This window comes from Trichoderma virens, assembly GCF_000170995.1.
Source record: "Trichoderma virens Gv29-8 chromosome Unknown TRIVIscaffold_4, whole genome shotgun sequence".
Lineage (NCBI taxonomy): Eukaryota > Fungi > Ascomycota > Sordariomycetes > Hypocreales > Hypocreaceae > Trichoderma > Trichoderma virens.
Genome location: NW_014013745.1, coordinates 1,854,885 through 1,879,176, shown reverse-complemented (window position 1 = coordinate 1,879,176; position 24,292 = coordinate 1,854,885). Strand labels below are relative to the sequence as shown.

At 45.4% G+C, this 24,292-nt stretch overlaps 10 protein-coding genes across 10 annotated transcripts; 4 read left to right on the top strand and 6 right to left on the bottom strand.

Annotated features, from left to right (window-relative positions):
- Positions 1 to 110: 110 nt before the first annotated feature.
- On the top strand, positions 111 to 1,041 carry TRIVIDRAFT_190049 (uncharacterized protein; the record flags this gene model as incomplete). The annotated part of the gene is made up of 5 exons (XM_014103525.1): positions 111 to 185; positions 261 to 456; positions 512 to 622; positions 680 to 725; positions 777 to 1,041. 5 exons carry the CDS (start codon positions 111 to 113, stop codon positions 1,039 to 1,041), a joined length of 693 nt encoding a protein of 230 aa, XP_013959000.1.
- A 747-nt stretch (positions 1,042 to 1,788) lies between these two features.
- On the top strand, positions 1,789 to 2,592 carry TRIVIDRAFT_61560 (uncharacterized protein; the record flags this gene model as incomplete). Its single annotated transcript, XM_014103524.1, has 2 exons — positions 1,789 to 2,008; positions 2,075 to 2,592. 2 exons carry the CDS (start codon positions 1,789 to 1,791, stop codon positions 2,590 to 2,592), a joined length of 738 nt encoding a protein of 245 aa, XP_013958999.1.
- Positions 2,593 to 3,921: 1,329 nt separating this feature from the next.
- On the bottom strand, positions 3,922 to 5,282 carry TRIVIDRAFT_215676 (uncharacterized protein; the record flags this gene model as incomplete). The annotated part of the gene is made up of 1 exon (XM_014103523.1): positions 3,922 to 5,282. The coding sequence occupies one exon, from the start codon at positions 5,265 to 5,267 to the stop codon at positions 3,972 to 3,974; it is 1,296 nt and encodes a 431-aa protein (XP_013958998.1).
- Positions 5,283 to 6,272: 990 nt separating this feature from the next.
- TRIVIDRAFT_29836 (uncharacterized protein) lies at positions 6,273 to 7,421 on the bottom strand (the record flags this gene model as incomplete). The annotated part of the gene is made up of 2 exons (XM_014103522.1): positions 6,273 to 6,944; positions 7,017 to 7,421. The coding sequence occupies 2 exons, from the start codon at positions 7,419 to 7,421 to the stop codon at positions 6,273 to 6,275; spliced, it is 1,077 nt and encodes a 358-aa protein (XP_013958997.1).
- Positions 7,422 to 8,430: 1,009 nt separating this feature from the next.
- TRIVIDRAFT_61557 (uncharacterized protein) lies at positions 8,431 to 10,096 on the bottom strand (the record flags this gene model as incomplete). Its single annotated transcript, XM_014103521.1, has 3 exons — positions 8,431 to 9,192; positions 9,249 to 9,974; positions 10,046 to 10,096. 3 exons carry the CDS (start codon positions 10,094 to 10,096, stop codon positions 8,431 to 8,433), a joined length of 1,539 nt encoding a protein of 512 aa, XP_013958996.1.
- Positions 10,097 to 10,569: 473 nt separating this feature from the next.
- Positions 10,570 to 12,249, bottom strand: TRIVIDRAFT_190045 (uncharacterized protein; the record flags this gene model as incomplete). The annotated part of the gene is made up of 3 exons (XM_014103520.1): positions 10,570 to 11,665; positions 11,732 to 12,177; positions 12,211 to 12,249. The coding sequence occupies 3 exons, from the start codon at positions 12,247 to 12,249 to the stop codon at positions 10,570 to 10,572; spliced, it is 1,581 nt and encodes a 526-aa protein (XP_013958995.1).
- A 1,100-nt stretch (positions 12,250 to 13,349) lies between these two features.
- Positions 13,350 to 14,299, bottom strand: TRIVIDRAFT_220233 (uncharacterized protein; the record flags this gene model as incomplete). Its single annotated transcript, XM_014103519.1, has 4 exons — positions 13,350 to 13,456; positions 13,515 to 13,952; positions 14,014 to 14,195; positions 14,247 to 14,299. 4 exons carry the CDS (start codon positions 14,297 to 14,299, stop codon positions 13,350 to 13,352), a joined length of 780 nt encoding a protein of 259 aa, XP_013958994.1.
- A 743-nt stretch (positions 14,300 to 15,042) lies between these two features.
- On the bottom strand, positions 15,043 to 15,576 carry TRIVIDRAFT_220232 (uncharacterized protein; the record flags this gene model as incomplete). Its single annotated transcript, XM_014103518.1, has 3 exons — positions 15,043 to 15,054; positions 15,120 to 15,437; positions 15,496 to 15,576. The coding sequence occupies 3 exons, from the start codon at positions 15,574 to 15,576 to the stop codon at positions 15,043 to 15,045; spliced, it is 411 nt and encodes a 136-aa protein (XP_013958993.1).
- A 3,125-nt stretch (positions 15,577 to 18,701) lies between these two features.
- On the top strand, positions 18,702 to 22,051 carry TRIVIDRAFT_220231 (uncharacterized protein; the record flags this gene model as incomplete). The annotated part of the gene is made up of 5 exons (XM_014103517.1): positions 18,702 to 18,764; positions 20,057 to 20,470; positions 20,531 to 21,137; positions 21,193 to 21,826; positions 21,880 to 22,051. The coding sequence occupies 5 exons, from the start codon at positions 18,702 to 18,704 to the stop codon at positions 22,049 to 22,051; spliced, it is 1,890 nt and encodes a 629-aa protein (XP_013958992.1).
- A 31-nt stretch (positions 22,052 to 22,082) lies between these two features.
- TRIVIDRAFT_220230 (uncharacterized protein) lies at positions 22,083 to 23,927 on the top strand (the record flags this gene model as incomplete). Its single annotated transcript, XM_014103516.1, has 1 exon — positions 22,083 to 23,927. The coding sequence occupies one exon, from the start codon at positions 22,083 to 22,085 to the stop codon at positions 23,925 to 23,927; it is 1,845 nt and encodes a 614-aa protein (XP_013958991.1).
- Positions 23,928 to 24,292: the final 365 nt, after the last annotated feature.

Genomic DNA, 24,292 nt, shown 5'->3' with positions numbered 1-24,292 from the left:
ACAGCCAACTCATTGTCTGATTCGTTTATATCACATCATCTGTGTCCCCAAACTTACGAGAACTTACACTGCAACAGTTTCAATGGCAGATCTCAGCAACAACTTTTGCGATGAATTCATTTCCAGAGAACGACATCAAGCCGCCTAAGCCGTCTACCATTAGACGGAGGGACCTTGCCAATCCAGTATAAACCACCCTCCCTCAAACTATGGCACTCAGTTAAACAAGTTTGTGGTAGAACGCTAATTATATACTCTAGAGTGCATTGGGGTTTGGCGGGTTTGCAGCGACATTGATGGCTTTGTCCCTGTCTGGCATGGGCTTCCGCGGGGTGACAAACCAATCCGTCTTTATAGCAAACCTCTGTTTTCTCGCTGGAATTGGGCTCTTGATCTCATCGCAGTGGGAAATGGTCAAAGGCAACACGTTTGGATACACAGTCCTGGCAGCTTTTGGTAAGTCATGCCCTCGGAGTTTTCGTGGCTTTCCAAGGTTAACGTCTTCGGACAGGGCTATACTACGGCGGTTACGGAGTGTTAATATTACCTTCGATGGGCATTCTCGAGTCATATCAAGGCCGGACGGCCGAATATCACAATGCATTTGGGATTTACCAGCTCGGTAGGTCATATATCTATCTCAAGAAGCGCATTGACTGAGAATATGATTTCCAAATAGTTTGGTGCATACTGAATCTGTTCTTTTTTATTGCTTCCCTACCAACGTAAGAGCGTGTCCAAGAAATACGGACAGAATACTGCTAAATTTGATATAGCGGCGGACCTAATATTTTTATATATGGTGCATTGGAGCTCTCATACATTTTCAACTGCATTGCGCACTTTGTTAGGGCAGAAGGTAATGTTGCAACCAGTACGAGCCTTATGAAAGTGGCGGGCGCATTCGGATTTATCTCATCTCTAGCTGGTTTTTATATGTTGGGTCATGAGCTTTGTCAAGAGATTTTACCCTTTCGCATTCCGGTGTACAACACCTCTCGCCTTATAGATAGTAGGAAATCGAGCGATCAGGATAGCTAAGAGGTTAATACATACATACATCATATCTGGAACCGCGCAGCCGTAAAACTAAGTAAAAAGGGAGAAAAAAAAAAAAAAAAAAAAAAAAAAAGAATTAGATCTTACTGGGCATTAATGAACAATGAGAAATCCGGGTTGAATGGAACGCATCTGATTTTGGCTACATTTGTCTGCTTGGCTCAAGGAGTTACGCACATCAGCAGTAGCGCGATCTCGAGTACTACTACGGAGTACTCATAGCCAAATGATATCGGCGAAATCATCATATTGCGCCCTAAGTTGGGGGTTGCTGATAACAGACATTGGAGCTTACCTGTCAGCAGAACGTTTTAGATGGCCTGGCTTGATTGAGCAAGTTATCGGTACCATGACGTACGAGTACGATCAATCTTCCGCTACTCCGCTATTACTCAGTATTAACCTAGCTTGCCCCACGTAAAATAACTTCCGAAATAGGAAGTGGAGTGGTCACAGCACATTACTTGTAACTCCCCCGAAGCGAGTTACATTTTCCTTACACCCGCATGGCATGAGTCTTTTTTCTTGAAGCGAATATGAAGGGACTAGAAATTGTCTGGTACGTATTAGTACCTTGGGTCTTTTAAATATATAGTGCAGGTACGATAAAGAAAAACTATAAAGGGGCAAACGGATCAGCTTCGTTGCTCTAGGCATTTCCTTCCTCTCCATCACAGTTTGACAATTTGTTATCTCTTTTCAATATCACACAACTCTTAGCTCTCAAATATGTGTCAGGATGAGATTGCGTCTAACGGTTGGACCAGCGTTCGCAGGCATGCTGGGACTCTCTTCGGCGACCGACCATCCACTGTTGAACCATTGCCCCTTTCCATCACTGAGCTGGGATTTCCATCCAGCGATGGCGTAGTGGCAAAGACGATTAATTATGCCAAGGCAACTCTTCATCCCCAAACTTTCAATCATTCTATGAGAGTGTACTACTTTGGTGTGTAATTCATGTCGCTGGAGCATCTGTTCAGGTATATTTGCTGTATACTAACGTCTTTTCAAGGAATGGCCATCACCAAGCAATATTTTCCCAAGCAAGCGGCTGAGCTTAACCCTGTTACCTGGGCTCTTACTTGTCTACTGCACGATCTTGGAACTGCGGAGGAATTTTTGACCGCTACTAGAATGTCTTTTGATATCTATGGTGGCATCAAAGCTCTTCAGGTCCTCAAGGATTTTGGAGCCCCTACGGATCAGGCAGAGGCTGTCTCAGAAGCCATTATTCGACATGAGGATACGGGAGTTGATGGAGAGATTGCGTATCTCGGCCAGCTGATTCAGCTCGCCACACTATACGATAACACAGGCATCCACCCACATGTCAAGAACTTTGGAAAGTTGTTGCATCATACAACTATCGCTCAGATCAATGAAGCCCACCCCCGACTAAAGTGGTCCAAGTTTTTCTCTGAGATCATTCGCAAGGAAATGACCATTAAACCGTGGTGTCATTCAACACACGTCGTTAACTTTGACAATGAAATTGAAGCTAATCAGCTCATGAAGGAATGGGACTTTTGAAGGGCTGCGCTATTTCTCTCCTCAAGCATGAGTACTCTACCTGGCCGTCTGCGTGATATTAGGAAGCCCCTTTACCTTTATCGCGTGTTTTTTTAAGGCAGAGACTATGAGATGTATACAGCTTTTTAACATTCTTATAGTACTTTTGGTATTTTGTCGCCGATGGATATAACTTATCTAAGATAGGTTTAACTGTTACCTCAGTGTCTGGGTTCTTTAACCTATAATACCGTGAACTTTATTTATCCCTTGTTGTTAAAATTAAAATTAAAATTTTATGCAAGCATGAGACTTCGCTGCGATTTTATCCTGTGTCTTGGATTTGCGATTGTCTCCACTGCGTTAAGGAGATCTATTCCAAAGGAAGTTCAGTCTGAGAGTTTGTATTGGGAGAGAGATGCTGGTCTGGATGAGATGCGGTGCATTTTATCTCTCCTTGCTGTCTTTACGAGGTGATTATAGAACTTCGAGGTATATTAAATGATGCTGATGCATTCGTTTAACTTGTTTTTTATATATATGTTCCGTTGGCGGGAGGATCGTTCGTCGCACTATATCTGGGCTCTGCCTTAAAGAATCTGCTGGTAGTCCATGGATATATCACATACATAATTAGAATTCGGCTGTTCCACCACTGGAACTCTCTATTAGCTAGATAATAAATAGGAGTACCTAAGAACGGGTTTATACTTGTTGCCCTCTTCTTTCACTGCTTCTTCTGCTACTCTCCCAATCCCAGCATGGTCACTGCCTTGACCATCCCATGGTTTGTATTAATATTAAGACTGTGCTGATCCGACTTGGTATGCCGACGGTAACTTCTTATGTAATTTGCTGCACTCGCGATAAAGTACCGGTAGCGGGTGTGAGGCGCTACAGACTGTCCGTGGACAGGCATGGCTATATGCCGCCCTGAAGTGGGCAGGGCATGACATTCAATTTAACTAACCAAAAATATAACCACAATCCTGTGCCTCTCACACCCGTTTTAAAATCCAAGTTGAGCGGCTGAGACGGACGCCTCTCTGTGGCGTTAAAATAACTGATGTCTTCCCAAAGGATACTATAAAGTTTGCTGTGAAGAATTGGTAGAGGGCCATTATACAACAGTAATCTTTTCCTAAGATGAAGACTAATACTGGACCTTCCATGACCCATATAGGTGGATTCGTGAAATCTACGTTATGTATACTGTGGACAACTACGAAGCTCAGCATCAGACCGATCATGTTGTAGTCGGTGCCGAATAACTGATTTTCGCATCTATTCCAAATGTCTATATGAAGGGCTATTCAAATCGTCGCTCAACATATAACAAGAGTTGTTTCTATAGCAAGGTTCGGTAAGTTGTAAGTAAGTAGTCACCCGTACACCCTAGGTCATTGCTTTGCCTTGGCAGCGTTCTGATTTACATGGCCCATGAGTCGATCAAATGCCTTCTGGTCGTTGCCACTTTTAAATTCCTCCTCATTTGCGTCTTCATCTAAAAAAAACATGCCATACTTGTCGTCTAGCGATCCATATCCAAACAACCGCAGCCTTGGGTCGGCCTTGAGCTTTCGGCGAATCTCCTGGATGTCTTCAGGTTCGTCCTTGAACTGATAGTCGGGTGTGAATTCCTCTTCTCTGGTGAGAGGTGCACGGCCACCTCCAGCAATGAGCTCAGTAAGTGCGGGCTTCGCCTCGTATACTTGATCAAGAAACTCGGCCCAAGATATGCCATTGTCCGCCGAGCCAGATTCACCCGCACTAACGCATTCTTTGACATCGAGAGATTTGAGAACTTGTTTGTGACCGCGTATAAATGAGACCAGCTCCGGGCCAACGAAGCAGCGCATAAGCTTCAGCGATTCTAATAATGGAAGATCCTCGGGCTTAAGCGCAAGAGGGATGTGGCGAAACCCTTCAAGGCCGAGGGGGTCCTTTGCACGAATAGTCAAGTGCTTCAGTCCCGTCATATGGTGGAAAAAAGAAGTGTCTAGTTCCTGGAGGAACGCAACATAACCCCACACTGTATTGGTCTTCCACCCTGCGCCGTTATCCGTGCCGAGTATGTTGAATGTTGCAAACTCCAGCCGGGAGAGCAATTGACGGAACTCTTCTGTGCGGAAAGTAGATGTCCACTTGGGAATTAGCTTGTCCAGGATAAGCTCCCTCACATGGATATTGGCTATCAGCGCCTGCCAGGTCTCGTTCATAAGAGCGCGCCACTGCCATGTCCTTTCCCTCTCTCGGACGTATTCTTCGCTTTCCTCACCTTCGAATAAATATATTGACATCCCTCCCGAGGCATCTGGATGGCCCTCATCCCACTCATCGCCATCTTCAAAGTCAAATGTAAACCCAAGGCTGACGGTTCTTAAGTTCGGAGTGAGATGACCTTGAAGGACCCTGGCTGCGGCTGGCGGGAGGGCAGGTTCCGTTCTATCGGAATCGTACTCGCAGTGACCTTTAAACTCGATGCGAGTTGTGTACTCGCCGTGAGCCTCGATAGCCGCTAGAGCGGACTGCGCAACTCTCTCATCGTTGGTGAGGCGAATTGTCTTGAAGATCTCTGGCGCCAATTGAGCTCGGTAGTGCTTGCAAGTTGCACTGAGGCGGATTTTGTCACCAACCTCGAGAAGTTGGAAGATCTGAAGAGTCAATTCCTGTGGAAGAGCTGAAAGACACGCCATCTTGAATTCTAGGCACACAAACGCGAGCTGGAGCAACTAACGTCTTGTTCACCGAACTAAATACTATGTAGCTCAACGCGTAGTCATGTGATCATGATGGATCTGGTGGCTGTTGCCTGCTGTTGCCTGGTGTCGCAGTTAATTGGGCTCCAGCTAGTTTAAGACCGGTGTGTTTTAGGCAAAGAATTCACGTCAATGGATACGAAAAGCTTTCCAAACGGTGCAAATTGGGAGAGATGCGGTGAATCCATGTATTATGCGAACCCGGGCAGTTCTACATGAGATGGTCACGCCATCTTCCATGTTTCAATCCTTGCGTCAATCATTCTTCGGCACTTATCCGTCCTTGTATGTGAACTGAGATCGAAATCCAGCCATTGAGACGCTTCCTGCATGGCAGTGATAGCCGAACTTTGGCTCATAACATGAGCTGGATCTATAGACTTGTAATGCTCGTCTATAGGTTCTCATCACTCTTCAACATCGACCTCAATGCATCTAAAAGCTTGCGATCGCATGTCATATATGCCTCAACTGAACTTGGACCCTTAAGTTTTCTTAGATGAAGACTTTTTGCATAGCTCAGCGTCCGTGCGCTGGTCGCAGGAAACAACATCACGCGATTCCACTCTCAGACCAAGCATGATAAGGCTAGAGGAGATTGAACCATGAATAGAGTATTTAACGGGACCCCGAATCTCCCACTACCTGCCCATGGTCGTATGTGACTATTTCCGTGCAGACCTTGCTTACCAAATACGTGTACATAACTTACCAACCAAATCACTAGAGGTTTGCATCATGTAAACATAGAATAGACGGTACTAATTTATTCATGTTAAACTGTCCAGTTACAGACAGAGTTGACCCAAGATTTCTGCCAAACTCATCATGGCACACCGTCTTGTTTCGTTGCCGAGGCTCATCCTGTACCCGACTTGACTAACAACAATAGAGAAGTGATTCAAGTCCTTGCCACTTGCTATCGCCTTTTGCTTTGGGCTACTAGGCATGGCCAACGACATTCTTGGGCTCGTACGGCTCTTCTAAAAACTCAATCTCCTTGGTTGTCAACTCCTTCCCGCGCAAGTCACATGCTTCCTCAAGTCTCGACAATGAGTTCAGGCCAACAATTGGTACCGCACCCTTGCTGCGAAGCCAGGCGAGTGCAACTTGGCTCATCTTCCAATCTTTCCGGGCGGCCAATTGCTCCACCCGGTGGATGATCTCTTCGTCCGCCTTGGTAAGGCTATTGCCGGTTGGTGAAGGCATCTGTGCTCTCAAGGATGTCGCGTCTCCGAGTGGTCTCGCCAGTTTACCACCAAAGTTGGGCGACCAGGGCATTATTCCCACGCCCGTTTCGTTGCAGTACCTGTTCATTTCTCGCTCCTCTTCACGATAGCACAAGTTATAGTAGTTTTGCATGCTTATGAACTTGGTCCAGCCGTTCTTCTCAGCCACGGACTGCATGTGCGCAAACTGTGTTGCCCACATGGAGGAAGCGCCAATGTATCTTATTTTCCCAGACGAAACTAAATCATGCAGAGCTCGCATCGTCTCCTCAACCGGCGTGAAGGGATCGTAACGGTGAATCATATAGAGATCAATATATTCGGTTCCGAGGCGTTGAAGGGAGGCATCGACGGCCTTGAATAGAGCACCTCGAGAGAGACCTACCCAAACATACGGTTAGCTTCATGCATCCATACTACCAAACCACTGTCAAATTCAGATTGTGGGTGATGACACGCCTGCTCGGTTGACATAATCCTTCATCTGTGACATCTCTCGATAAAACGGGCCCACAAAAATATCGGATTGCTCAGCCACGGGGATAAAGCTCTTGGTCATGATGACAACTTTCTCGCGTGGAATACTGTGCTTCTTCAGCGCCTTTCCGATAGTCTCCTCGCTAATGCCATTCGAGTACATGTCTGCAGTATCCCATGTGTTTAAACCTCGATCAAAGGCAGCCTTGAGAATCTCGATGGAGTCGTCTTCGTCGAGCACCCACGGCAACCACTGGGATGAGCCAAAAGACATCGCTCCGAGGATTGGGATAGAAACGCGCAGGCCTGATGCGCCGAGCCTCACATACTCAACCCGAGTTTCGTCTAGGCTCTGCTGGAGCGCTGGAGGGAGTGAGGGAGCCATTGATGATCTTTTTTTTTTTTAAGCAAGTGGTATTATATAGATAAAGGAGGCTTGAAAATAAACCTTGAGCGTAATGGAATACTATTGTTGGCTTACAGGAAATCTAGCAACCATCTTGCTCAGTGCTTTTATACACTTCTTGACAACTGCTCTTTCGATGTAGAGGTTTTAACCTCCGATAAGTCCGCCATATCTATCTTCAATATGTATTCAGTAGCAAAGTAATTTGAAATTGTAGCTTACCGGCTGTTGTCTAATAGCACTTCCATTCCTTCTCTGTTACTTCATGAAATTCATGCGTTTCTCTTACTCAATTCTCTTGCAGATAGCTTCAGAGGAGATTATGGAGACCTCGCACGTTTATCCAAAGGGGGTTTAGCTTCTTCCCAGGGTGTGCCGAGGAATGAAGCAAATGACACTAAAACTCTCAATGCAAGGCCGTGAAGATACCCACATCATCTGCAAGTTGAACCTAAAAGTCGAAACATAGTCTTCTGCTAGGCTTGTGGAAGAAGATTACAAATCTTTAATCTCGGGTTTCCAGATGGGCACCCGTGGGCATACGAGTGTAGGATAATGGAACACATCTTCAGCTTAAACCCGATACTCCCGCCATGTCCGTAGCTCAGAGCACGCCTCGGGCATGAAAAGCGAGCCCATGATTGCTAGACTTATTTGGGTCTCGAGAACCTCTAGATGGTTAACCCTCAACTCAATTCAGGAGTATGATCTATTGAAGATATCAGAGTAAAGATCGACAAAGGTAGATATTGCTAATATAGTTATTCACTGGATGTGCAACGGTGAATAGTGACTCCAGCGGTTCTGATCGCTTTATATTCCAAGACAGAATTATATACAATGAAAAGTCTAAAATATTGCGTCCATTTTTTACCATAGATACAATCGTTGAGAAAATATTCTCAGCCTCTGGCTCCATCATAATCGGCTCCGTAATAGAAGAACTGTTCAAATTGCCAACTTTTGTCATCCTAAACCGCAGTAAATATCAGAACTTGAACTCCCCCTGATCAGCGACGGATTCAAGCAATGAATGTCCCAACGAGAGAGAAACGACCTTCAGTGCACTCTTCAGCCAAGTCTTCTCTGGAGGCTGGACGGCGTCAACGCTCACAGCCACTGTCAACGGCCATGCAAGCAATGTAGCTACGCTCGGATAAGGCATATGGTGTAACGCGGTAGCTTCTGAACCTCTATTGGGAGTACGGTAAGCGATTAAAAACTTTATACCACTGCACAAGTCGACAGCGAGGTCGTTAATGTTATCCTGGCACCTCTTTATATTCGTGTCGAGAAAAGAGCCTTCAAGAAGCGGCTGGAGTGCGACGAGAGCTCGTTTCTGAATAGCGTTTGTGATTAGACGAAGAGCACGGTATTGATTCCATATCGTCGCATGGCAGATTGAAGGGTAATTATGCGTGGGAATGCCCACACTGGCATCAGCCACGTTCGAGCTCGGTTGTGAGTGTGTCCGGCTGATTTGAAACCCCCAGTTCTGTGGAAGCCCCAGGGGCCATGAAGCGAGATCATAGTCTAACGTGTATGCTTCCATCGCAATCGACCTAGCCTTATCAACTGTTTCTGGTTCTACTGCATCCATATCTCTCAGGAAACACATTGATTTATGCCTCAAACTCAAGACGCGGATCATGAGCGAGTCTAATTGCAACTCATGTCCGTCTTCACCCCAGCTCCTGCCATCTTTTAAACAGTCTAGAATTGGCCCTCCTCGAAGGATAATAATATGAAGCTTTATAAACCGCAAGTCAGCGTATACTTATGGCACATTTTGCACAATTTACTTACACACTTCTTTCGAATCGCCTTATCCAACTCTGTATTTGCCGCGAAGCCTCTCTCGCGGCGTGCAATGAGAAGAGCGGCCGCGCCTTTCTCATGGCAGATGATCCCCCAGAAACGAGAGCCGACAGCATCAGGAGGTAATGATGATGTAGATTCTCTGGAGAAGTACATGACACTCTCGTAGCTGCCCATTAGCATTACGGCTAGAATCACTTGATAGATCGTATCGCCGGATATTCTCGCTATCGCCCTCTGAATCTTCTCCACAGTCATTGCGTATACTCTCTGGGCAAGGCTGAGAGCTTGTTCTATGCCCCTGTTCCGCCCGATGACGGCATGTGAATAAGCCGTCAGCGCAAGACGAAGACAAGACTCTGGACTAGCCAATTCCCAGTGAGGAAGCACATGAAAACCGTAATCATGGCTAGGGTCCCCTAGAATGTGTGTTTCCATAGAAACGCTGTCTGCGTAATAATAGAGCGCGTGCATCTCTAGTGGCAGCGACAGCGCTGGTTGAACTCTGCTGCTATTCGATACCTGCGTAAATGCAGAGCTTATACTATTAGTCGGGACAGCTGGGTTGCCACTTGTTTTGGGTGGACGCCGACGAAGTCCCATAGCAAATGCATTCTCACTTCTGAAGTGCAAACCCGTCTGCTCGTCCGAATCCCATGTGCATTTCCTATCGCCAGTCAAACATTTCCGACACCGAGGCCTCGTGTAGTCACACTACGTTTCGTGTTATTAATTGCCAATCTTTAGAGCTGCCATGGTGGAAGCAGCTTCGGCTTATTAATTACCTTGACTTTGCGTTTTCGGCAGGTTTGGCACCCGGGGCTTGGGAATACCATTGTACTTGGTTTAGAGAGACGTGCACTGGAGTGGTAAATGGTTGTCAATAGGCGTAAGGCCACATAAAGGGGTCCAAGGAAGAATAGACATTTAAGATTTAGTAGGCAATAATGACCCGGACGTGGTGTCAAAACTGGAGGTCTCTTCGACAGGGATATGCCGGGGTTAAGGAGATTACATAGTGAGCCGTGGCTGGTCCTTCGTGACTCAACACTAGTAGAGATTAGCTAACGGTGCCTGTAATAGCCCCCCGTTAATACATGTATCTATGGCTCTTAACTACAGGTATGTGCTAGACGAACACCCGCCCTAACCAAACATGGAGGAGATGTTGAATCAAGAATAGTTGGATCAACTATTAGTATTTTGAGCATCTACGACTATGCTAGGCTAATAGGTAGGTCAAATTTGCTCTCTTTCCTCTGTTATCAATGTTATGCCTGAGAGAGGTTGCAGCACATGATTCATGTGCTCATTCGTGAGTCGTCAGGTTGTCCTCTAATTCAAGAAATTCAGCGTCGCTTTTCTCCCAAGGGTGGTCCATTTCGACTGAATCAATGAGTTCTGCATGCTCACTGCTCCTCACAGTAATACTAAAAGGAAAGCTGACCGGACGGGAAATTAACCCTGGCGTATATTCCACGTTAGGTTCCATCTGCCTCCCCTGTTCATCTACCGCCTTGCTGATGTTGAAAGTAGCCAACAATCGCACAATGGTTATGAAGAGATTGTCATCGGAAATGTACCGGCCAGGGCATATTCTGCGACCCCAACCGAAAACCTCATTCGGATCAGGCTCATTCCGTGGCTCGAGGAACCTCTCCGGGGAGAAACTGAATGGGTCTGGGTATGTTTGCGGATCATGATTGAACCACCATATTGAGGGGAGCAGGTATGACCCTTTTGGAATCCGGTAACCGCCATAGGTAATCTCCTCGTCGGCCAAATGAGGCGTGCTGATTGGTACAACGGAGTACCATCGTATAACTTCCTTGGCAACAGCCGAGGTATAGGGCAGTTGTTCTTGATCATCGAATTGCGGAAGTCTATTTGGATGCATGCCGATCAAGTTGTCGATTTCCTCTTGCGCCTTCTTCTGGACTTCCGGAAATAGGACAATGGCTAATGTAAAGGCGCTCAGGGCTGACACAGTCGTGTCCGCACCTCCCCCGTACATGATCCCCGCTGCCCACTTGATAGCATCCTCATTGTTGCGGTCTATTTTTCCATTTATCGATTTCTCACTGCTGTATCGCTCAATAAGACCAGATACGAATGATGGACGATGAGTGCCGTTTGCCATTTGCCTCTCAACGAACGAGTAAGGAATATTCACCGTGTCGTGGTTGACCTTGTTCCATTGCCGGGCAGTCTCTTTGAACTCAGTACCTGGAAACCCATCGGGTAGATGCTTTAGAGCCGGTATCAGGTCAACGAGTCTTGGTGATGGGACCATAGCTTGTGAAAAGTTGTCCATCATATTCTCGATCAATTCCGCCAAAGGATCGCTCACGTGTGGGTCGATGGAATAACCATATACGATTTTTAGGATAATAGCAGCCGCCTCGCTGTCGATCGGACATCTACTTAGCTGTATTCTTATTCAACTGTTAATGATCCAAGTGCAAACTCACGTTCCAAAATGCTTGACGAGGCTCTTGGGACTGCCTAGGATTCGTTTCAAAAGGCGCCGCGACTCTACATCTTGAATACCATTGAACCGTGCAGCAACTAGTTTTGTGCCGGCCTGTTGGTGCATGAATTTTCGATGCAGCCGGAAGGTCGCATCGTATTGTCTACCTGACGTGAAATTCTGAAAGCCGCACAGCTCGAATGCGAAAACCGACTTTGGGCGACTGGAGGTCTTTAACGACATTTTACCCAGAATATCATAGGCTGCTTGTTTATCGTGGAGAAAGACCATGGTTTGGCCCAATACTGTTATGGAACTGATTGGGCCATAGAGATCCTTGAACTTTAGCCAATGCTGGAACTCAGGAGTCCCAGATGGTGGAAGGTCCAAGATATTACCAAGGATGGGCAGAGGCTTTGGCCCCGGAGGAAGATTCAACAAGGCATCCTTCTTTCGAGAGTATTGACGATAGATGAGAACTATCAAAACAATAATACCAGCGACAAGGATATTGAACATGATGGCGATGAAGTTGAAACACGATATGATTTGTAGCTATATGCAGTAGGCAAATTTATAACTAGTCAAAGGGAGGGAAACCCCCGTACTCTTAGATAGCATGACGTGGCTATCGGAATGCTGCCTTGGCATGCTGTGATGGGTGGTTACAGCTGTCACACAATCTCCCTAGAAACAAGGTGATATTGGTGTTACCAGGCTGTCTCTGAACTCTTAACCCCTCCCCCCGCCTCCCCAGAAAGGAAGCACCAAAATTCTCATACAGATCTCATATGGGGGTTCGTAATTGTAGTAGCATTATATTTAGTCATGAAACGTTGGCTGAATACGTTCTCGTTAGCAGGGGTCGCTATATCCCTCATCGTCATTGCTGAAGCAAATGTTAGATGAGCCGTATGAAAATGATTAATCTTGCGTTATCTAAGCATGGCAATTACATCTTAATCAATGGTTTCGCTGCTGTTTTGCAATATTCGAAGGACTTGGATGCGTACGTCGTCTTTTTATGCGTAGGAATGAAGCGGTTATTGTGAAGAGTGTTGCTGTGAGAAGCAAGCTTCCCTATTTTTTAAGGTAACGAAAAATGTCATCATTCTGTCCCAAATTCGCTCCTCTCAATTCTCTTCTCCAAGCCGCGAGTGCGTAGTCAATAACAACCAATAGATTCGTTGGCATTAACGAAGCCTCTCCTCTGTCCATAGTCTTCACAGTAAGATACCAGGATGGATTGCCTTTTTTGCTGCTGCACACAGCATCAAGTCCGGTCCCTCCATTGGCAGAGAATTGGAACAGCTGAAGGTCTCCGAGATTGCTATCACAGCTCAGCGCAGCGCCTGTTTCTGCATTCTATCTACTTCTTGAGATGAAGAATTTGTATTTACTCAAATCAGGAACAGTGACGTAGAGCGTGGCAGATTTGATGGTGACTTTGTGACTCCTCTCTTAGAAGATAGAAGTCAAAGGCGTATGAAAAGTACTCTGAAAATAGTTGTGGACATGAATTATTTCACAGTGGATATATAGAAATACTTGACAAACGAACAAGAATATCAAGCCAAACAATTCTATCGAAGTGTCAAAATTAAAAATTAAAAAACTTGTCAGATAAAATATTGCCCTCCCTTGAGCATCTCCTCGACAAACTTAAAGCTTGCAGACACTGCTTCCGGAACACAGTATCCTTTAGCCAAGTGTGCTGCAATTGCCGCTATAATCTGATTAACTTATATTGTTCGAGACATAGCAGGTCAGCTCTGATTACTTACGAGGGATAGAATAACTTGCTCCAAACAGTCGTTTTGGGTTCTCAAAACGAGAAGTCAATGTTAGGGGCTCTTCGCCGCCGCACAGAACAAAATGCAGTGTCGTCATTCCATCACTCTCTTCGAAGATCTCTCTCTTTATAATAACGTACTCAGGTCCTAAGCTTCTTAAGGTGTTTGCCATTGACTGTACATCCTGTATACTTTTTGGATAGTCGATAGCGATACCGGCCTCATCTAGCAGTGCTTTGACTTCTGGAACTGTTGCGGAAAGGATTTTTATTGATGGAAGTATTTCTTTCCTGAGCGCTGTAATCACTTCTTGCTTTGGAGCAGGGCCTGTTTTGAAGAATGGCTCAACATCCAAAACTTGCAGTAATTGTGCCCTTTGTTGTAAGCTTCTGGATACAATTCCGATAGACTCTTCAGAAAATAAGGCCCCTATAATCATGGATATTAGGTTCTCGCCGTTTTGTCGTTTGTAGAGGTCATTGCTGCTAACCAATCTTGACCACTTTACAATCCATGTTGCTAATTGCATCATCAACCTCCTTGATAAGAGATTCGGACGCTGTTGCAATAATTTCCACAGGGCGTTCTTCGTTTCGTATAGCTAATCCAGTGGAGACTGTTGCCACGGGGACTTCCTGTGCTGCGATTGCTCTTTCGTCGGCTTTCAAACCACTATAATCATTAGCTTGAAAGGCGGAAAAGAAGATTTGTGTAGAATCTTACGAGTTCGCTAACTCATCTGAGCATCCAAAAACTAGCACGCCTCCAAACTGCATGATTTAAATTATAATTGTGCGTAGTGCCGTGTATGCCAAGCTGTATGTCAAAGGTGATAAGCGGTAGGAGGGAGTGTGCAAGCCTTAGAGTGATAGGTTGGCGTGCCAAGAGCGAACCGCATATTTGAGACCTCTTTGTGCTTTTTAACCTACAACGACAATGTTGTTAGATGTACTCGGCGGGTTGACTGGGTCTGTTGGGTGCGGGGAAAGGGATCAATCCTACACCTATTGCTAGCCTGCCTTCTATGTCGATAGCGCGATGTAACATATACGGCTAATTTTATGGCGTCTGCGAGTTCTGAAACGTGGAACTAGCTTAATAGGAGCTATCACATTGGGTAGCACGGATAGACCTTTTGAATAGTGACATTTTTTGAACCAACACGCAGTAGCTTTATTCCAATCACCAGAATTGAGAACACAATTATAGCGGAAAATCTAAAAATAGATGCGGAAACAAACTCTGGTGGCAGGTGGCGTTAATATGTATCCATGGTTTCGTCTTTGAACCTCGAAAGAATGCAATTGTGCTGAAGCTTAAAGGTTGATCCCTCTCCTCTTTAATTTGATCTGCTAACTACCTGTACGTAATTGTGATTGACAACAAATTGTCTATCCAGTTAGGCATTTACTTAATGGCAGGCAAATACATGAATGTGCAGCGCTTTCTCCCAAAGAAGTCCATCTCTCATCCCGATTCTAGCTGCGCCAACTGACAGCTTTTGGAGTCCCCTATATCCTCAGCATGATGCCTACGTTTCACTTCTTACGAGTTAGTAGATGATTACAATGTCTTGACAAGCAAAGATAAACCTACAGCATCTTCAGGAGTTGCTCCAGGATAGAAACATGAGACTCCCGTATCGGTAGTGACGCAGCCCTCCTGTAGCTTAGAGTCCCTGCCGTATGCCTCGATATCTGCACTTGTGTAGGTGCAATAAATTCCCTCCTCTGCCTGCTCGCATTGTGATTCTAGAATAGCACGTTTGGCAGTGACGCCATCGCGGAGCTTAATTGCAAAAGCCCAGTACTCACGAGCGGCAATGTCAGCTTCAGGTGCGCGCTTCTCCTTTACAGAGCCATCGCGGAGTTTAATAGCGAAGGCCCAGTACTCTCGCGGAGACATTTGAACGGGCTTTGCCAATTCAGTTAGTTGTGTATTCATTTCTGATTTATTCTGATTTGAATATTACCTCAATGCTATTGAGCGAATGGGGAGCAGCAAGACTGCTTCCAATGAAAAGAGCACTGGCGATGATATTGGTGAATAACATGGTTGCAGATGGGTGAGCAGAAGCGTAGGAAAGATAGAAGAAGAGTGCAACTGGGAAAATTCTTAGTGTCTGGTCAAAGATGAGAGCCAGATTCAAGGGGAACTACGCCTTTTATCCTCTGATTGAGATCCTGCCGTTTACCAGAAGCTCAGCCCAGAGGTACAGATTACGGGAATTGGCTATTGCTAACCATCGATTCAGTTCCCTCTCACGACTTTGCACCGTCCCAGGTCGCTACACGCATTTCCTCCCGCTGCGCCTATTTGCAGCTCGGTTTGCAAGTTAGTGGAGAGTACATAGTAGTTGAGTAGCGAAATCCTAATTCGGAGATGTGCCGCGTATTCCGTGAACATGCCCGTTTCCAGCCGTTGGTACTGAGAGCGAATTTGGGCGACGACCAACAGAGTGGATTTGATGGTCCTACGCATATCCAGCCTCCTCAGCGGTGACCAGAGACCCCACTCTGAATCAAAAGTTCACCATCAGTCCGCGCAAAGCTTGCTAAGGAAGTGAATGTGATCCTCAATCCTTGTGCCAGCTCACAAGCCGATGAGCCGACCGCCTCCCCACCACTCCAGATTACAATCATCCATCTCGATCCATCTGGTTGTACTACCGACACTCTGCTTTATTTTTATGCCCCAATGATACATATCCTACCGCCCCCAAATCGTAACTTGGTCACCAACGAAGAGTTACAATCGCTATTAGGATGGTGGATCTGCGTCCGTTCCTTGCGCCGCCCCACGTAGCCACTCGTGAAATGTTCTAACCAGCAGTCCTACACCGTCCTATAGACGAATGCATATTCCTTATCTCGCCGCTTCTCGTTCCGTTTTTCCAATGGTCAGGTTCCAAATCGTAATTCACCTTTCCAAAGCATTATGCATCGGTCGCGTTGGTTTCGATTGAACAACAATAATTCGGCCCCAAAATATCAACACATTGCATCGTCAGAGGCTGATTTCGATAACGCATCCGCTCAATGGGAGCAGCGGTCCTATGTATTAGGCATTGTCTACATCATCACAGTTCTATGTTTCATAGTTGGTTTTCTATTCAAAGCTTTTAGTACCACTGAGAAATGTTGGACACTGAGAACTGATGCTGTCTTTGGTAACAGTGAGTTGAGTTCTTCAACATGCTTAGCTATTGTTGATTGAAGCGCAGTTCCAAGGGAGCAAGTTCTCTTCACACCAATTCAGACATATAGCGATATATTTCCAGACTCTTTGGCTTCGGAATCAGACAATCTGACACTCTGGGATGCGCTTCAACCTCGTATGTTATTTCTTGGCAAACACATAATCTCCGTCTCATTTCAGCCCTTCTTTATTCTTTGCACAAAAATTTATTAACCATTTCATTTGGCGTAGGAGGAGGCGGGTTCATTGTCATTCCAGAACCAGAAAAATATGGTCTTTCTGGTGGGCTTCCTTTGGAAGGCGATGACGATGATGGAATTGTGCGAGAAGGATACGGTATATCAATGTTTCACCAAATACGCTGCCTAGTAAGTCGCCAGCCAGCTTACTCATAGAAGAATATTTACTTAATCACAACAATAAAAAGGTGGCAATTAGGACCGCCTTTCGGACAAAACTTTTTGATGACCACCATCTAAATCACTGCTTCGAATATCTCCGTCAGGCTATAATGTGTACGGGGGATACAACTCTAGAGAAGGTCGTGGTCGACGAAAATGGAGAATCCAAGCTAGATATTGATGGCTGGTGCACTGTACATGAGTGTAAGAGCTGGAATATGCTTTACAAATTCGCTGAGAGCCGCCGGGTGAAGGTAACAGGTGATTTATAGCGATTTTGCCATATAACGACTGCGTGAGCATTGAGGAATACCCAATGTGCTTATAATAAATATTTTGCGTGTGAATAATTTTCTTTAACAAAATATTCGTGACATTTATCACGTATTAAACGTGCCTTCTATCTCACTTCAGTTTCTGTCTCTCAACTTTCTCCAAAAACTAGGAGGATGCTATATTACAGGTTATAATACGCCTTGCATTTACATTTAAAACAGTCACTACCAATGCAATCAGTTTCCAAACGTACCACGCAGGAGACGCTCCAATCTCCTCAGTCCCATACCCTGTTGCCTTCTTCTCATTGATGAGAGTCCCATTTTTTATAAGTCAGAATAGTTGTCGTCAACTCTCTGTTTGCAAGTGATTTGAAATATTACGAGGATACAACAAGATGATAACTCATATGTTGAACTAGCGATGGAGAATTTAATGTTCCCCAAGGCCTTGGGAACATGTTGCTTACAAGCACACCACCCGCAGGCCTACCTCATACAAACCCGACAAAGAGAGGGACGATTATAACGCGAAAGGATTGAAGAGGCGGGAACCAGGCCTTCAACTTCGCAAATACAGCTTACATGCAAATAGATGGTGATGCAAAAATTAGCAAAAAAGAAAGACTGACGGGTGTGGGATTCGAACCCACGCCTCTCGCGAGATGCGAAATCCTTTTGAAGGATCAAGATATTATCTTGAGTCGCACGTGTTAGACCACTCCACCAACCCGCCTTAGCGCCTTTGTTGGAAACTTGCTGTCAAAATGAGCCCTATACGGCATAAATGCGCAGGTCATACAAAAACCCTCCTCAGAACGTACGATGAGAAGTTATGTAGCTGGATATACGGGATATTGATACCTATCTAGGTATATATATATTTTCATTTCTTTTAAATCTAGTTCATATTTTCCTTACGAAGATTCTAACCCTATACAAGAAGTCTACTATTTCTAAACATCCTGGCTCTGCCAGTCATGGAGATCGCACCCGACTTTGCCTACTCTCTTACTTTATCGCGGTTCGTCGACGTGCTGTAATGGGCTCGTGATGCAATAATCCCGCTGCTGCTCTAACTCTGCAAGCTGCCTGTAATTTGTTCCTTAGTAGTACTGTCACCGTTACCAGAATCCTGAAGACTTTAAACACAATTAATTGTCGAGCTTGACCCGCGTCGGCTGCGGGAAGGATGGCAACACAGATGGTCAGCGGGGAATGGCGTTGTGCCGCTGAGCCACCACGCAGCAGATCTGTGCCTTTGCGCCCTACGATGGCACATTAGCATTGCAATTGCATGTACCATGGATGCATGGCCCTCTATTGTTGACCGCAACGTCCTGCGCCAGCATTATGATGATACGTGGGTAAGTAAGAGCATAACTGTGAAGACACCGGTGATGGGTCCTGAGCCCTTACACAAGACACATGCAATCAGTACAAAATGCCGCCGAACCGTCACCGCATGAAGAATGCTCAGCCAGCACAAAAAGATCGCCACTATCCATTCTAAAAAGACAGCGACAGTTATGACGACGGTTATATTACACAGTCAAACTCGTAATATTTCCTGACTGATACGAATTTGAGCGTTGGGGGGGTTTCATATCACTTGACCCTGGATTAGCCGCAGGTATAGCCACTGTATCATCGCATACCAATCCTAAATACCTACCTGCTTCTACTACGTTAGTGGTACGCAAGTTTTCTTCCATATAAATAGGTACTTTCTACTAGTTTTTACGACTATCGTTGCTTTCTGTTGCTTTTTGCATAGAGTTATTTGAGAATGAAGTAGCAGCTGAGATGAAACGGTTATGAGATGAAACAGCTACATTAATATGCATGTATGCTGTACAGAATAGGCTCTTTATCGCCACATTTCAAATCCACTCATTATATTATACTTATAAACTAGCTCCAGATTGGCAAATAGTGTGTTTATGACTGTTAAAGGCGATGCATATTGTTCTGCTGTCGTCATCTTTGTCTTGATTATTAGTATATTTTCTGTACCGGCGGTCATCGACATCGGGAATATTCCGATTATACATATGTATGTTGCATTACATAGTTTCTAATTGTAAGCAGTAAGTTTTCACAATGATCAAGTTGACAGCATACTTGGAGCAATCCTAGCTGGTTTCAGAGATACATCGTTCGATTGATGGATATTCGAGCGTGTATACCCTCCTGTGGTGTGCGGGGGTTCTTACCAAGCCTCGATAGCTGGATTTGATAGGGCAGAAAATATGTACCTTCCAACCTAATACAGTCTGTCAGGTGATCGTATTTGTATAGGTACCTGTGTATAATGATCTCGGTGAGGCCCAACAAATTGTTGGGCATCCATGGCATCTACACAGGGTATTTTCAGCCGCTTACATATTGGGATTGAATATTCGTCCGTCATATCAGCCTGCGCCAATCCTTGCGCCTTGACAATGCGACAGCAGCGCCATGGGTTCTAAACACACCAAGCAACCGAACGACGCGCGTTCTTCAACCAGCTTTAGATCCCGTGCTCCAGCCAAACTCAAAGGTCTTCTCCATTGGCAGTCATCAGGAAATGATATAAGGGCGGAATCAACTGGCAACAGAAATCTAATCCCCCCCCAACTCGTCTACGGTTTCGCCAGCTACAGAACTCGCTATTAAGACGACACTCGATCCTCCAACGCCGATTTCCTCTGTCACGAATGTTCGCGAGAGTGGTTTGGTAAATGATAAAGGAACAGATGCCATTGAAAGATCTAATATATGGTTGAAAGCCTACGACGCTGCTGCTCCCGAAACTAGAAAATGGCTTGAGAGCTTACCAGAATTGACCAAATTACAAGGCATCAACAAACGCGACGAATCGTGGGTAGAAGAAATCGTCGAAGTTCTCAAAGCATTGGAAAAGAAGTATCAAGAAAGCTCTCTCCGGATAACCGTAGGGCAAAAGGAGATTGCTCCCAGGGACTATGTAGCCCCTACTATTCAATGCCTTACAATGATTGGCGATATTGCGACTCAGCTGGTCCCAGCTCCATCTGGTATGATGTGGTCGGCCATAAAAGTTCTTCTGCAAGTATGTGTTCACAGATGCTCATTTTTCGGCGTTGGTAAACGCAGGGCTGACGGAATTCAGCTTCCGGTCACAGGGATTGGGGAAACTACTGCTATATTAGCATCTACTGCCAAGATCCTTAGCATACTTAGGCGTGGAAAGCTATATGAAGTCGTGTTCACGAAAGACAATACTACTCCCGAGTTATTGCAGGATTTGGAAGACGGACTTATAACAACATATGCTAAATCGTTGGACCTGCTTGCGTATGCTGCCCGACATTTGAAAAACAAGTATCGTCAAATCCTTGAATGGATTTCGAATCCTGATGGCGCTGAATTTCTGATGGCAGAGTTGATTCAACGCGAAACAGACCTGGTTTGGGCGGCTGAGTGCTGTGAAATGGCACGCAGTGCTAATGCAGATGCGAGACACACCGAATTACTATTAGAAATTCACACCTCTATTGATCAGATAGATGACAAAATGCGTCATCTTTTTGATAAGATGGAATCTCAACAAATGCTCGAAGCTCTCGACTACTTTAGTGATGTCAAGTTCGGGGAACAACACCAGAAAAAAGTCGAAATGCGAACTCCATGGACGGGAATGTGGCTATTAGAGAACTCGAAGTTTAAAGAATGGGAGCAGGCCGATGGATCAAGTATTTTATGGCTTCAAGGTACCGGTGAGTAAACACAGAGAAAGGAATGTTTCTATGTTGTGTGTTCTGATTTTATCAGTGGGCATGGGAAAATCGTTTCTCGCGTCCACTGTCATTGACCAGTTTCGTGTTGATGATGCAATATCTCATGCTCCCAATCGCAAGAATAATCAAGGGTTTGCTTACTTCTACTGCGAACGTGGCTCTGCCGATCTGAGGGAGCCTATCTCAGTACTCCGCAGCTATGTGCGACAGCTCTCTATGGTCCCTTGTTATCCGAACCTCATGCAAAAGAAACTCATTGGGCTCTACCAAGAGAGCAGGAAACAAGGGGTTAAGCTGGGCATAAAAGTTTGCAAAGAGCAATTATTTGAGTCGGTCAACCTTTACCCCAAGACAATACTTGTCCTTGATGGTTTAGACGAATGCAATCCAGACACAAGAGGAGAGCTCATTGAGATATTAGCTGAGCTTACTATGCTTGCCAAGAATTCCGTCAAGCTTTTTATTTCAAGCCGGAAAGAGCAAGATATTGCGAAGCAACTCCCATCCGATGTTACTCTAGAGGTTGACGCCCATGATAATGAGGAAGATATAGAAACGTTTGTCGAGTCCCGGATTGAAAAAATTAAAAGGACTTGGAAATGGACTTCCGTCCCCAGGGATCTTGAAAACGAAATCAGAAGGACAGTGTGCGAGAAAAGTGAGGGGATGTGAGTTGCTCAGGTTGTATCCGTGCATGATCGTACACAACTAACTGAAGCAGGTTCAGATGGGCTGATCTACAGATGGACCAACTATCCAAGCTCAGCCTAGCAAACAAGCTTAAAGAACGACTTGGAAAGCTTCCCAAAAATTTGAACGCTTCCTATGAAGAAATCTTTCAGAGGGTGGAAAAAGATGGCAACCGAGAGATTTTAGAGCGCGCCGTAAAATAGGTAATGTGCGCCAAGAGGTATCTAACAACCGATGAAATTCTCGGATGCTGTTCGGCTTTCTGAGGGCAGTGATGGGAAAACACTCAGTATAGATCCCAGGATTGCTGAGGAAACGCTTTTGGACATCTGCAGCAATCTGATTGTCAAGGATTCAAAGCGGGGTGAGTGGAAGTTCCCCCATGCTTCGGTAATTGAGTATTTTGAAGAAGTACATCAATGGAATTTTGAACGAGCGCATTCATTCGTTGCTAAATCCTGTCTGATATATCTTCTGAGTGATGATACTACCAAATGGATATCAGAAGTGACCAGTGAGCACGATGATGAACTATCCGACGATTCTCGCAAAAATCAGTCTCATAAACATCACAACCATGGGGGAAATATAAGAAAATACGTGTTGAGCAACTGGTTCAAGCATATTTCAAAACTTGAGAAGCTGGAACTACATGAAGCCGAGGTATCAAAGCTGCTGAGACGATTTCTGGGAATCGACAAGCCTCTTCAACAGAGTAACCAAAAATACCGATCTTGGGTCAAATATATGAACTCAAAGACCAATGGCCATCTTGATTTATTTTACCCAATTGAAAACCCCGCCTTCGGCATCTGTGGCTTGGGCTTTTATCATCTCCTGGGAGACTACTGGGTATCTGGTATAGACATATTGTCTACCAATGAGAGAAAAATGGATTTGCTTTCAATCGCCGCATATCATTGTCATCTGAATATCTGTGAGAAACTCATAGAACTCGGATCAGATGTGAACAGGCAGCTCGATACCTATCCAAACGACTCTAGTGCATTAACCAATGCAGTGGGTGGAGGACATAACGACATAGTGAGATTTCTCATCAGCCAAGGAGCAGATCCAAATCTTCCTCGAAATGGCCCTTCCGCTCTATGCGCTAGTATAAGCTACGGTATGAGTGAAATTCTGTTAGGTGCCAATGCCGATCCTAACTGTCCATGCGGATCACTATGCAGGTATGCCTACGCCTTGGAAAAGGCGGCGCGTAAAGGATACATCGTGACTGGGAAGCTCCTACTCAAAAATGGCGCAGACGCGATGCTCCTAAGTGAGACCGGAAGCTATGGCAGCGCCCTGGCGGCAGCAGCACGTGGAGGCCACAAAGACTTTTGTCAGTTGCTGCTCGACCATGGAGCTGATGCGAATGCCCTTCTGAAATGTGGCAGGTATGGCAGTGCCTTGGCGGCGGCAGCAACCCGAGGGACTAGTGGCGATATCTGCAAACTCTTGGTTGACCATGGGGCAGATGTTAATGCTGCTCTTGAGTGTGGGAGGTATGGCAGCGCCCTTGCAGCGGCGGTACGTCAAGGTAACAAAGGCATATGCCAGTACTTGATTCAACATGAAGCAAACGTCAACATGTCGCTAAGGTTTGGCAAATACGGTAATGCCCTGGCCGCAGCAGCACGTGGAGGTTACACAAGAATTTGCAAGTATTTGATTGACCATGGGGCAGACGTGAATATGCCACTGAAACACGGCAGATACGGCAGCGCCCTGGCAGCCGCTCTTGCTTCTGACTCAGGTGATGCTATGCAATTAATACGATACTTGATTGAAGAAGTCCTTGCAGATGCAAATATTCTTTCAATAAGTCCGCCTCCAAGACTAACATATCATCCGGCACCTTGGAGAACGAGGGGGCATGAAATATCACAATATCTTCTTGGTTATGTTGGACAGGACGTCTTGTTGGAAATCGGCTTGCAAGGGCAGCAAATTTGGGCAGAGAATGGACCTATGTCAATAGAGTCTTGCTCTACTCGAACTCCTTCCCGCTATTCTGATAGCTACTCGTCTTACACTGACTATTCCTCGTCATTTTCTGACTCTGACTCTGAATGAGGCCGTGATTGAGATTCTAGAAAGCTAAATATATCTGAGCTTACTTAAATTTGGAATCAAGTATAAGAAAGCTAGGTACTTGTGCTCGTCTAAATACTCGTCTCTCGTCAATGCCGCAAATACCTACTAGGTATGCAGTACTAAAACTACATGGGTAGGTACCTATCTGATGCATGAGTACCTACCTACATGTAGGTAATAAAGCAAAACTTCTGTCCTTTCAGTTATTATTAGGTAGGTAGGTGCCTAGTATAAATGTTCACAGAGCCACGGGCAGCCATGTTCTTCCTATATGTCATGGCTGAAGATGGCCATTTCGAGCGCGCTCATGAGATGAAATACCACTCCATATTAAAGGTACTAGA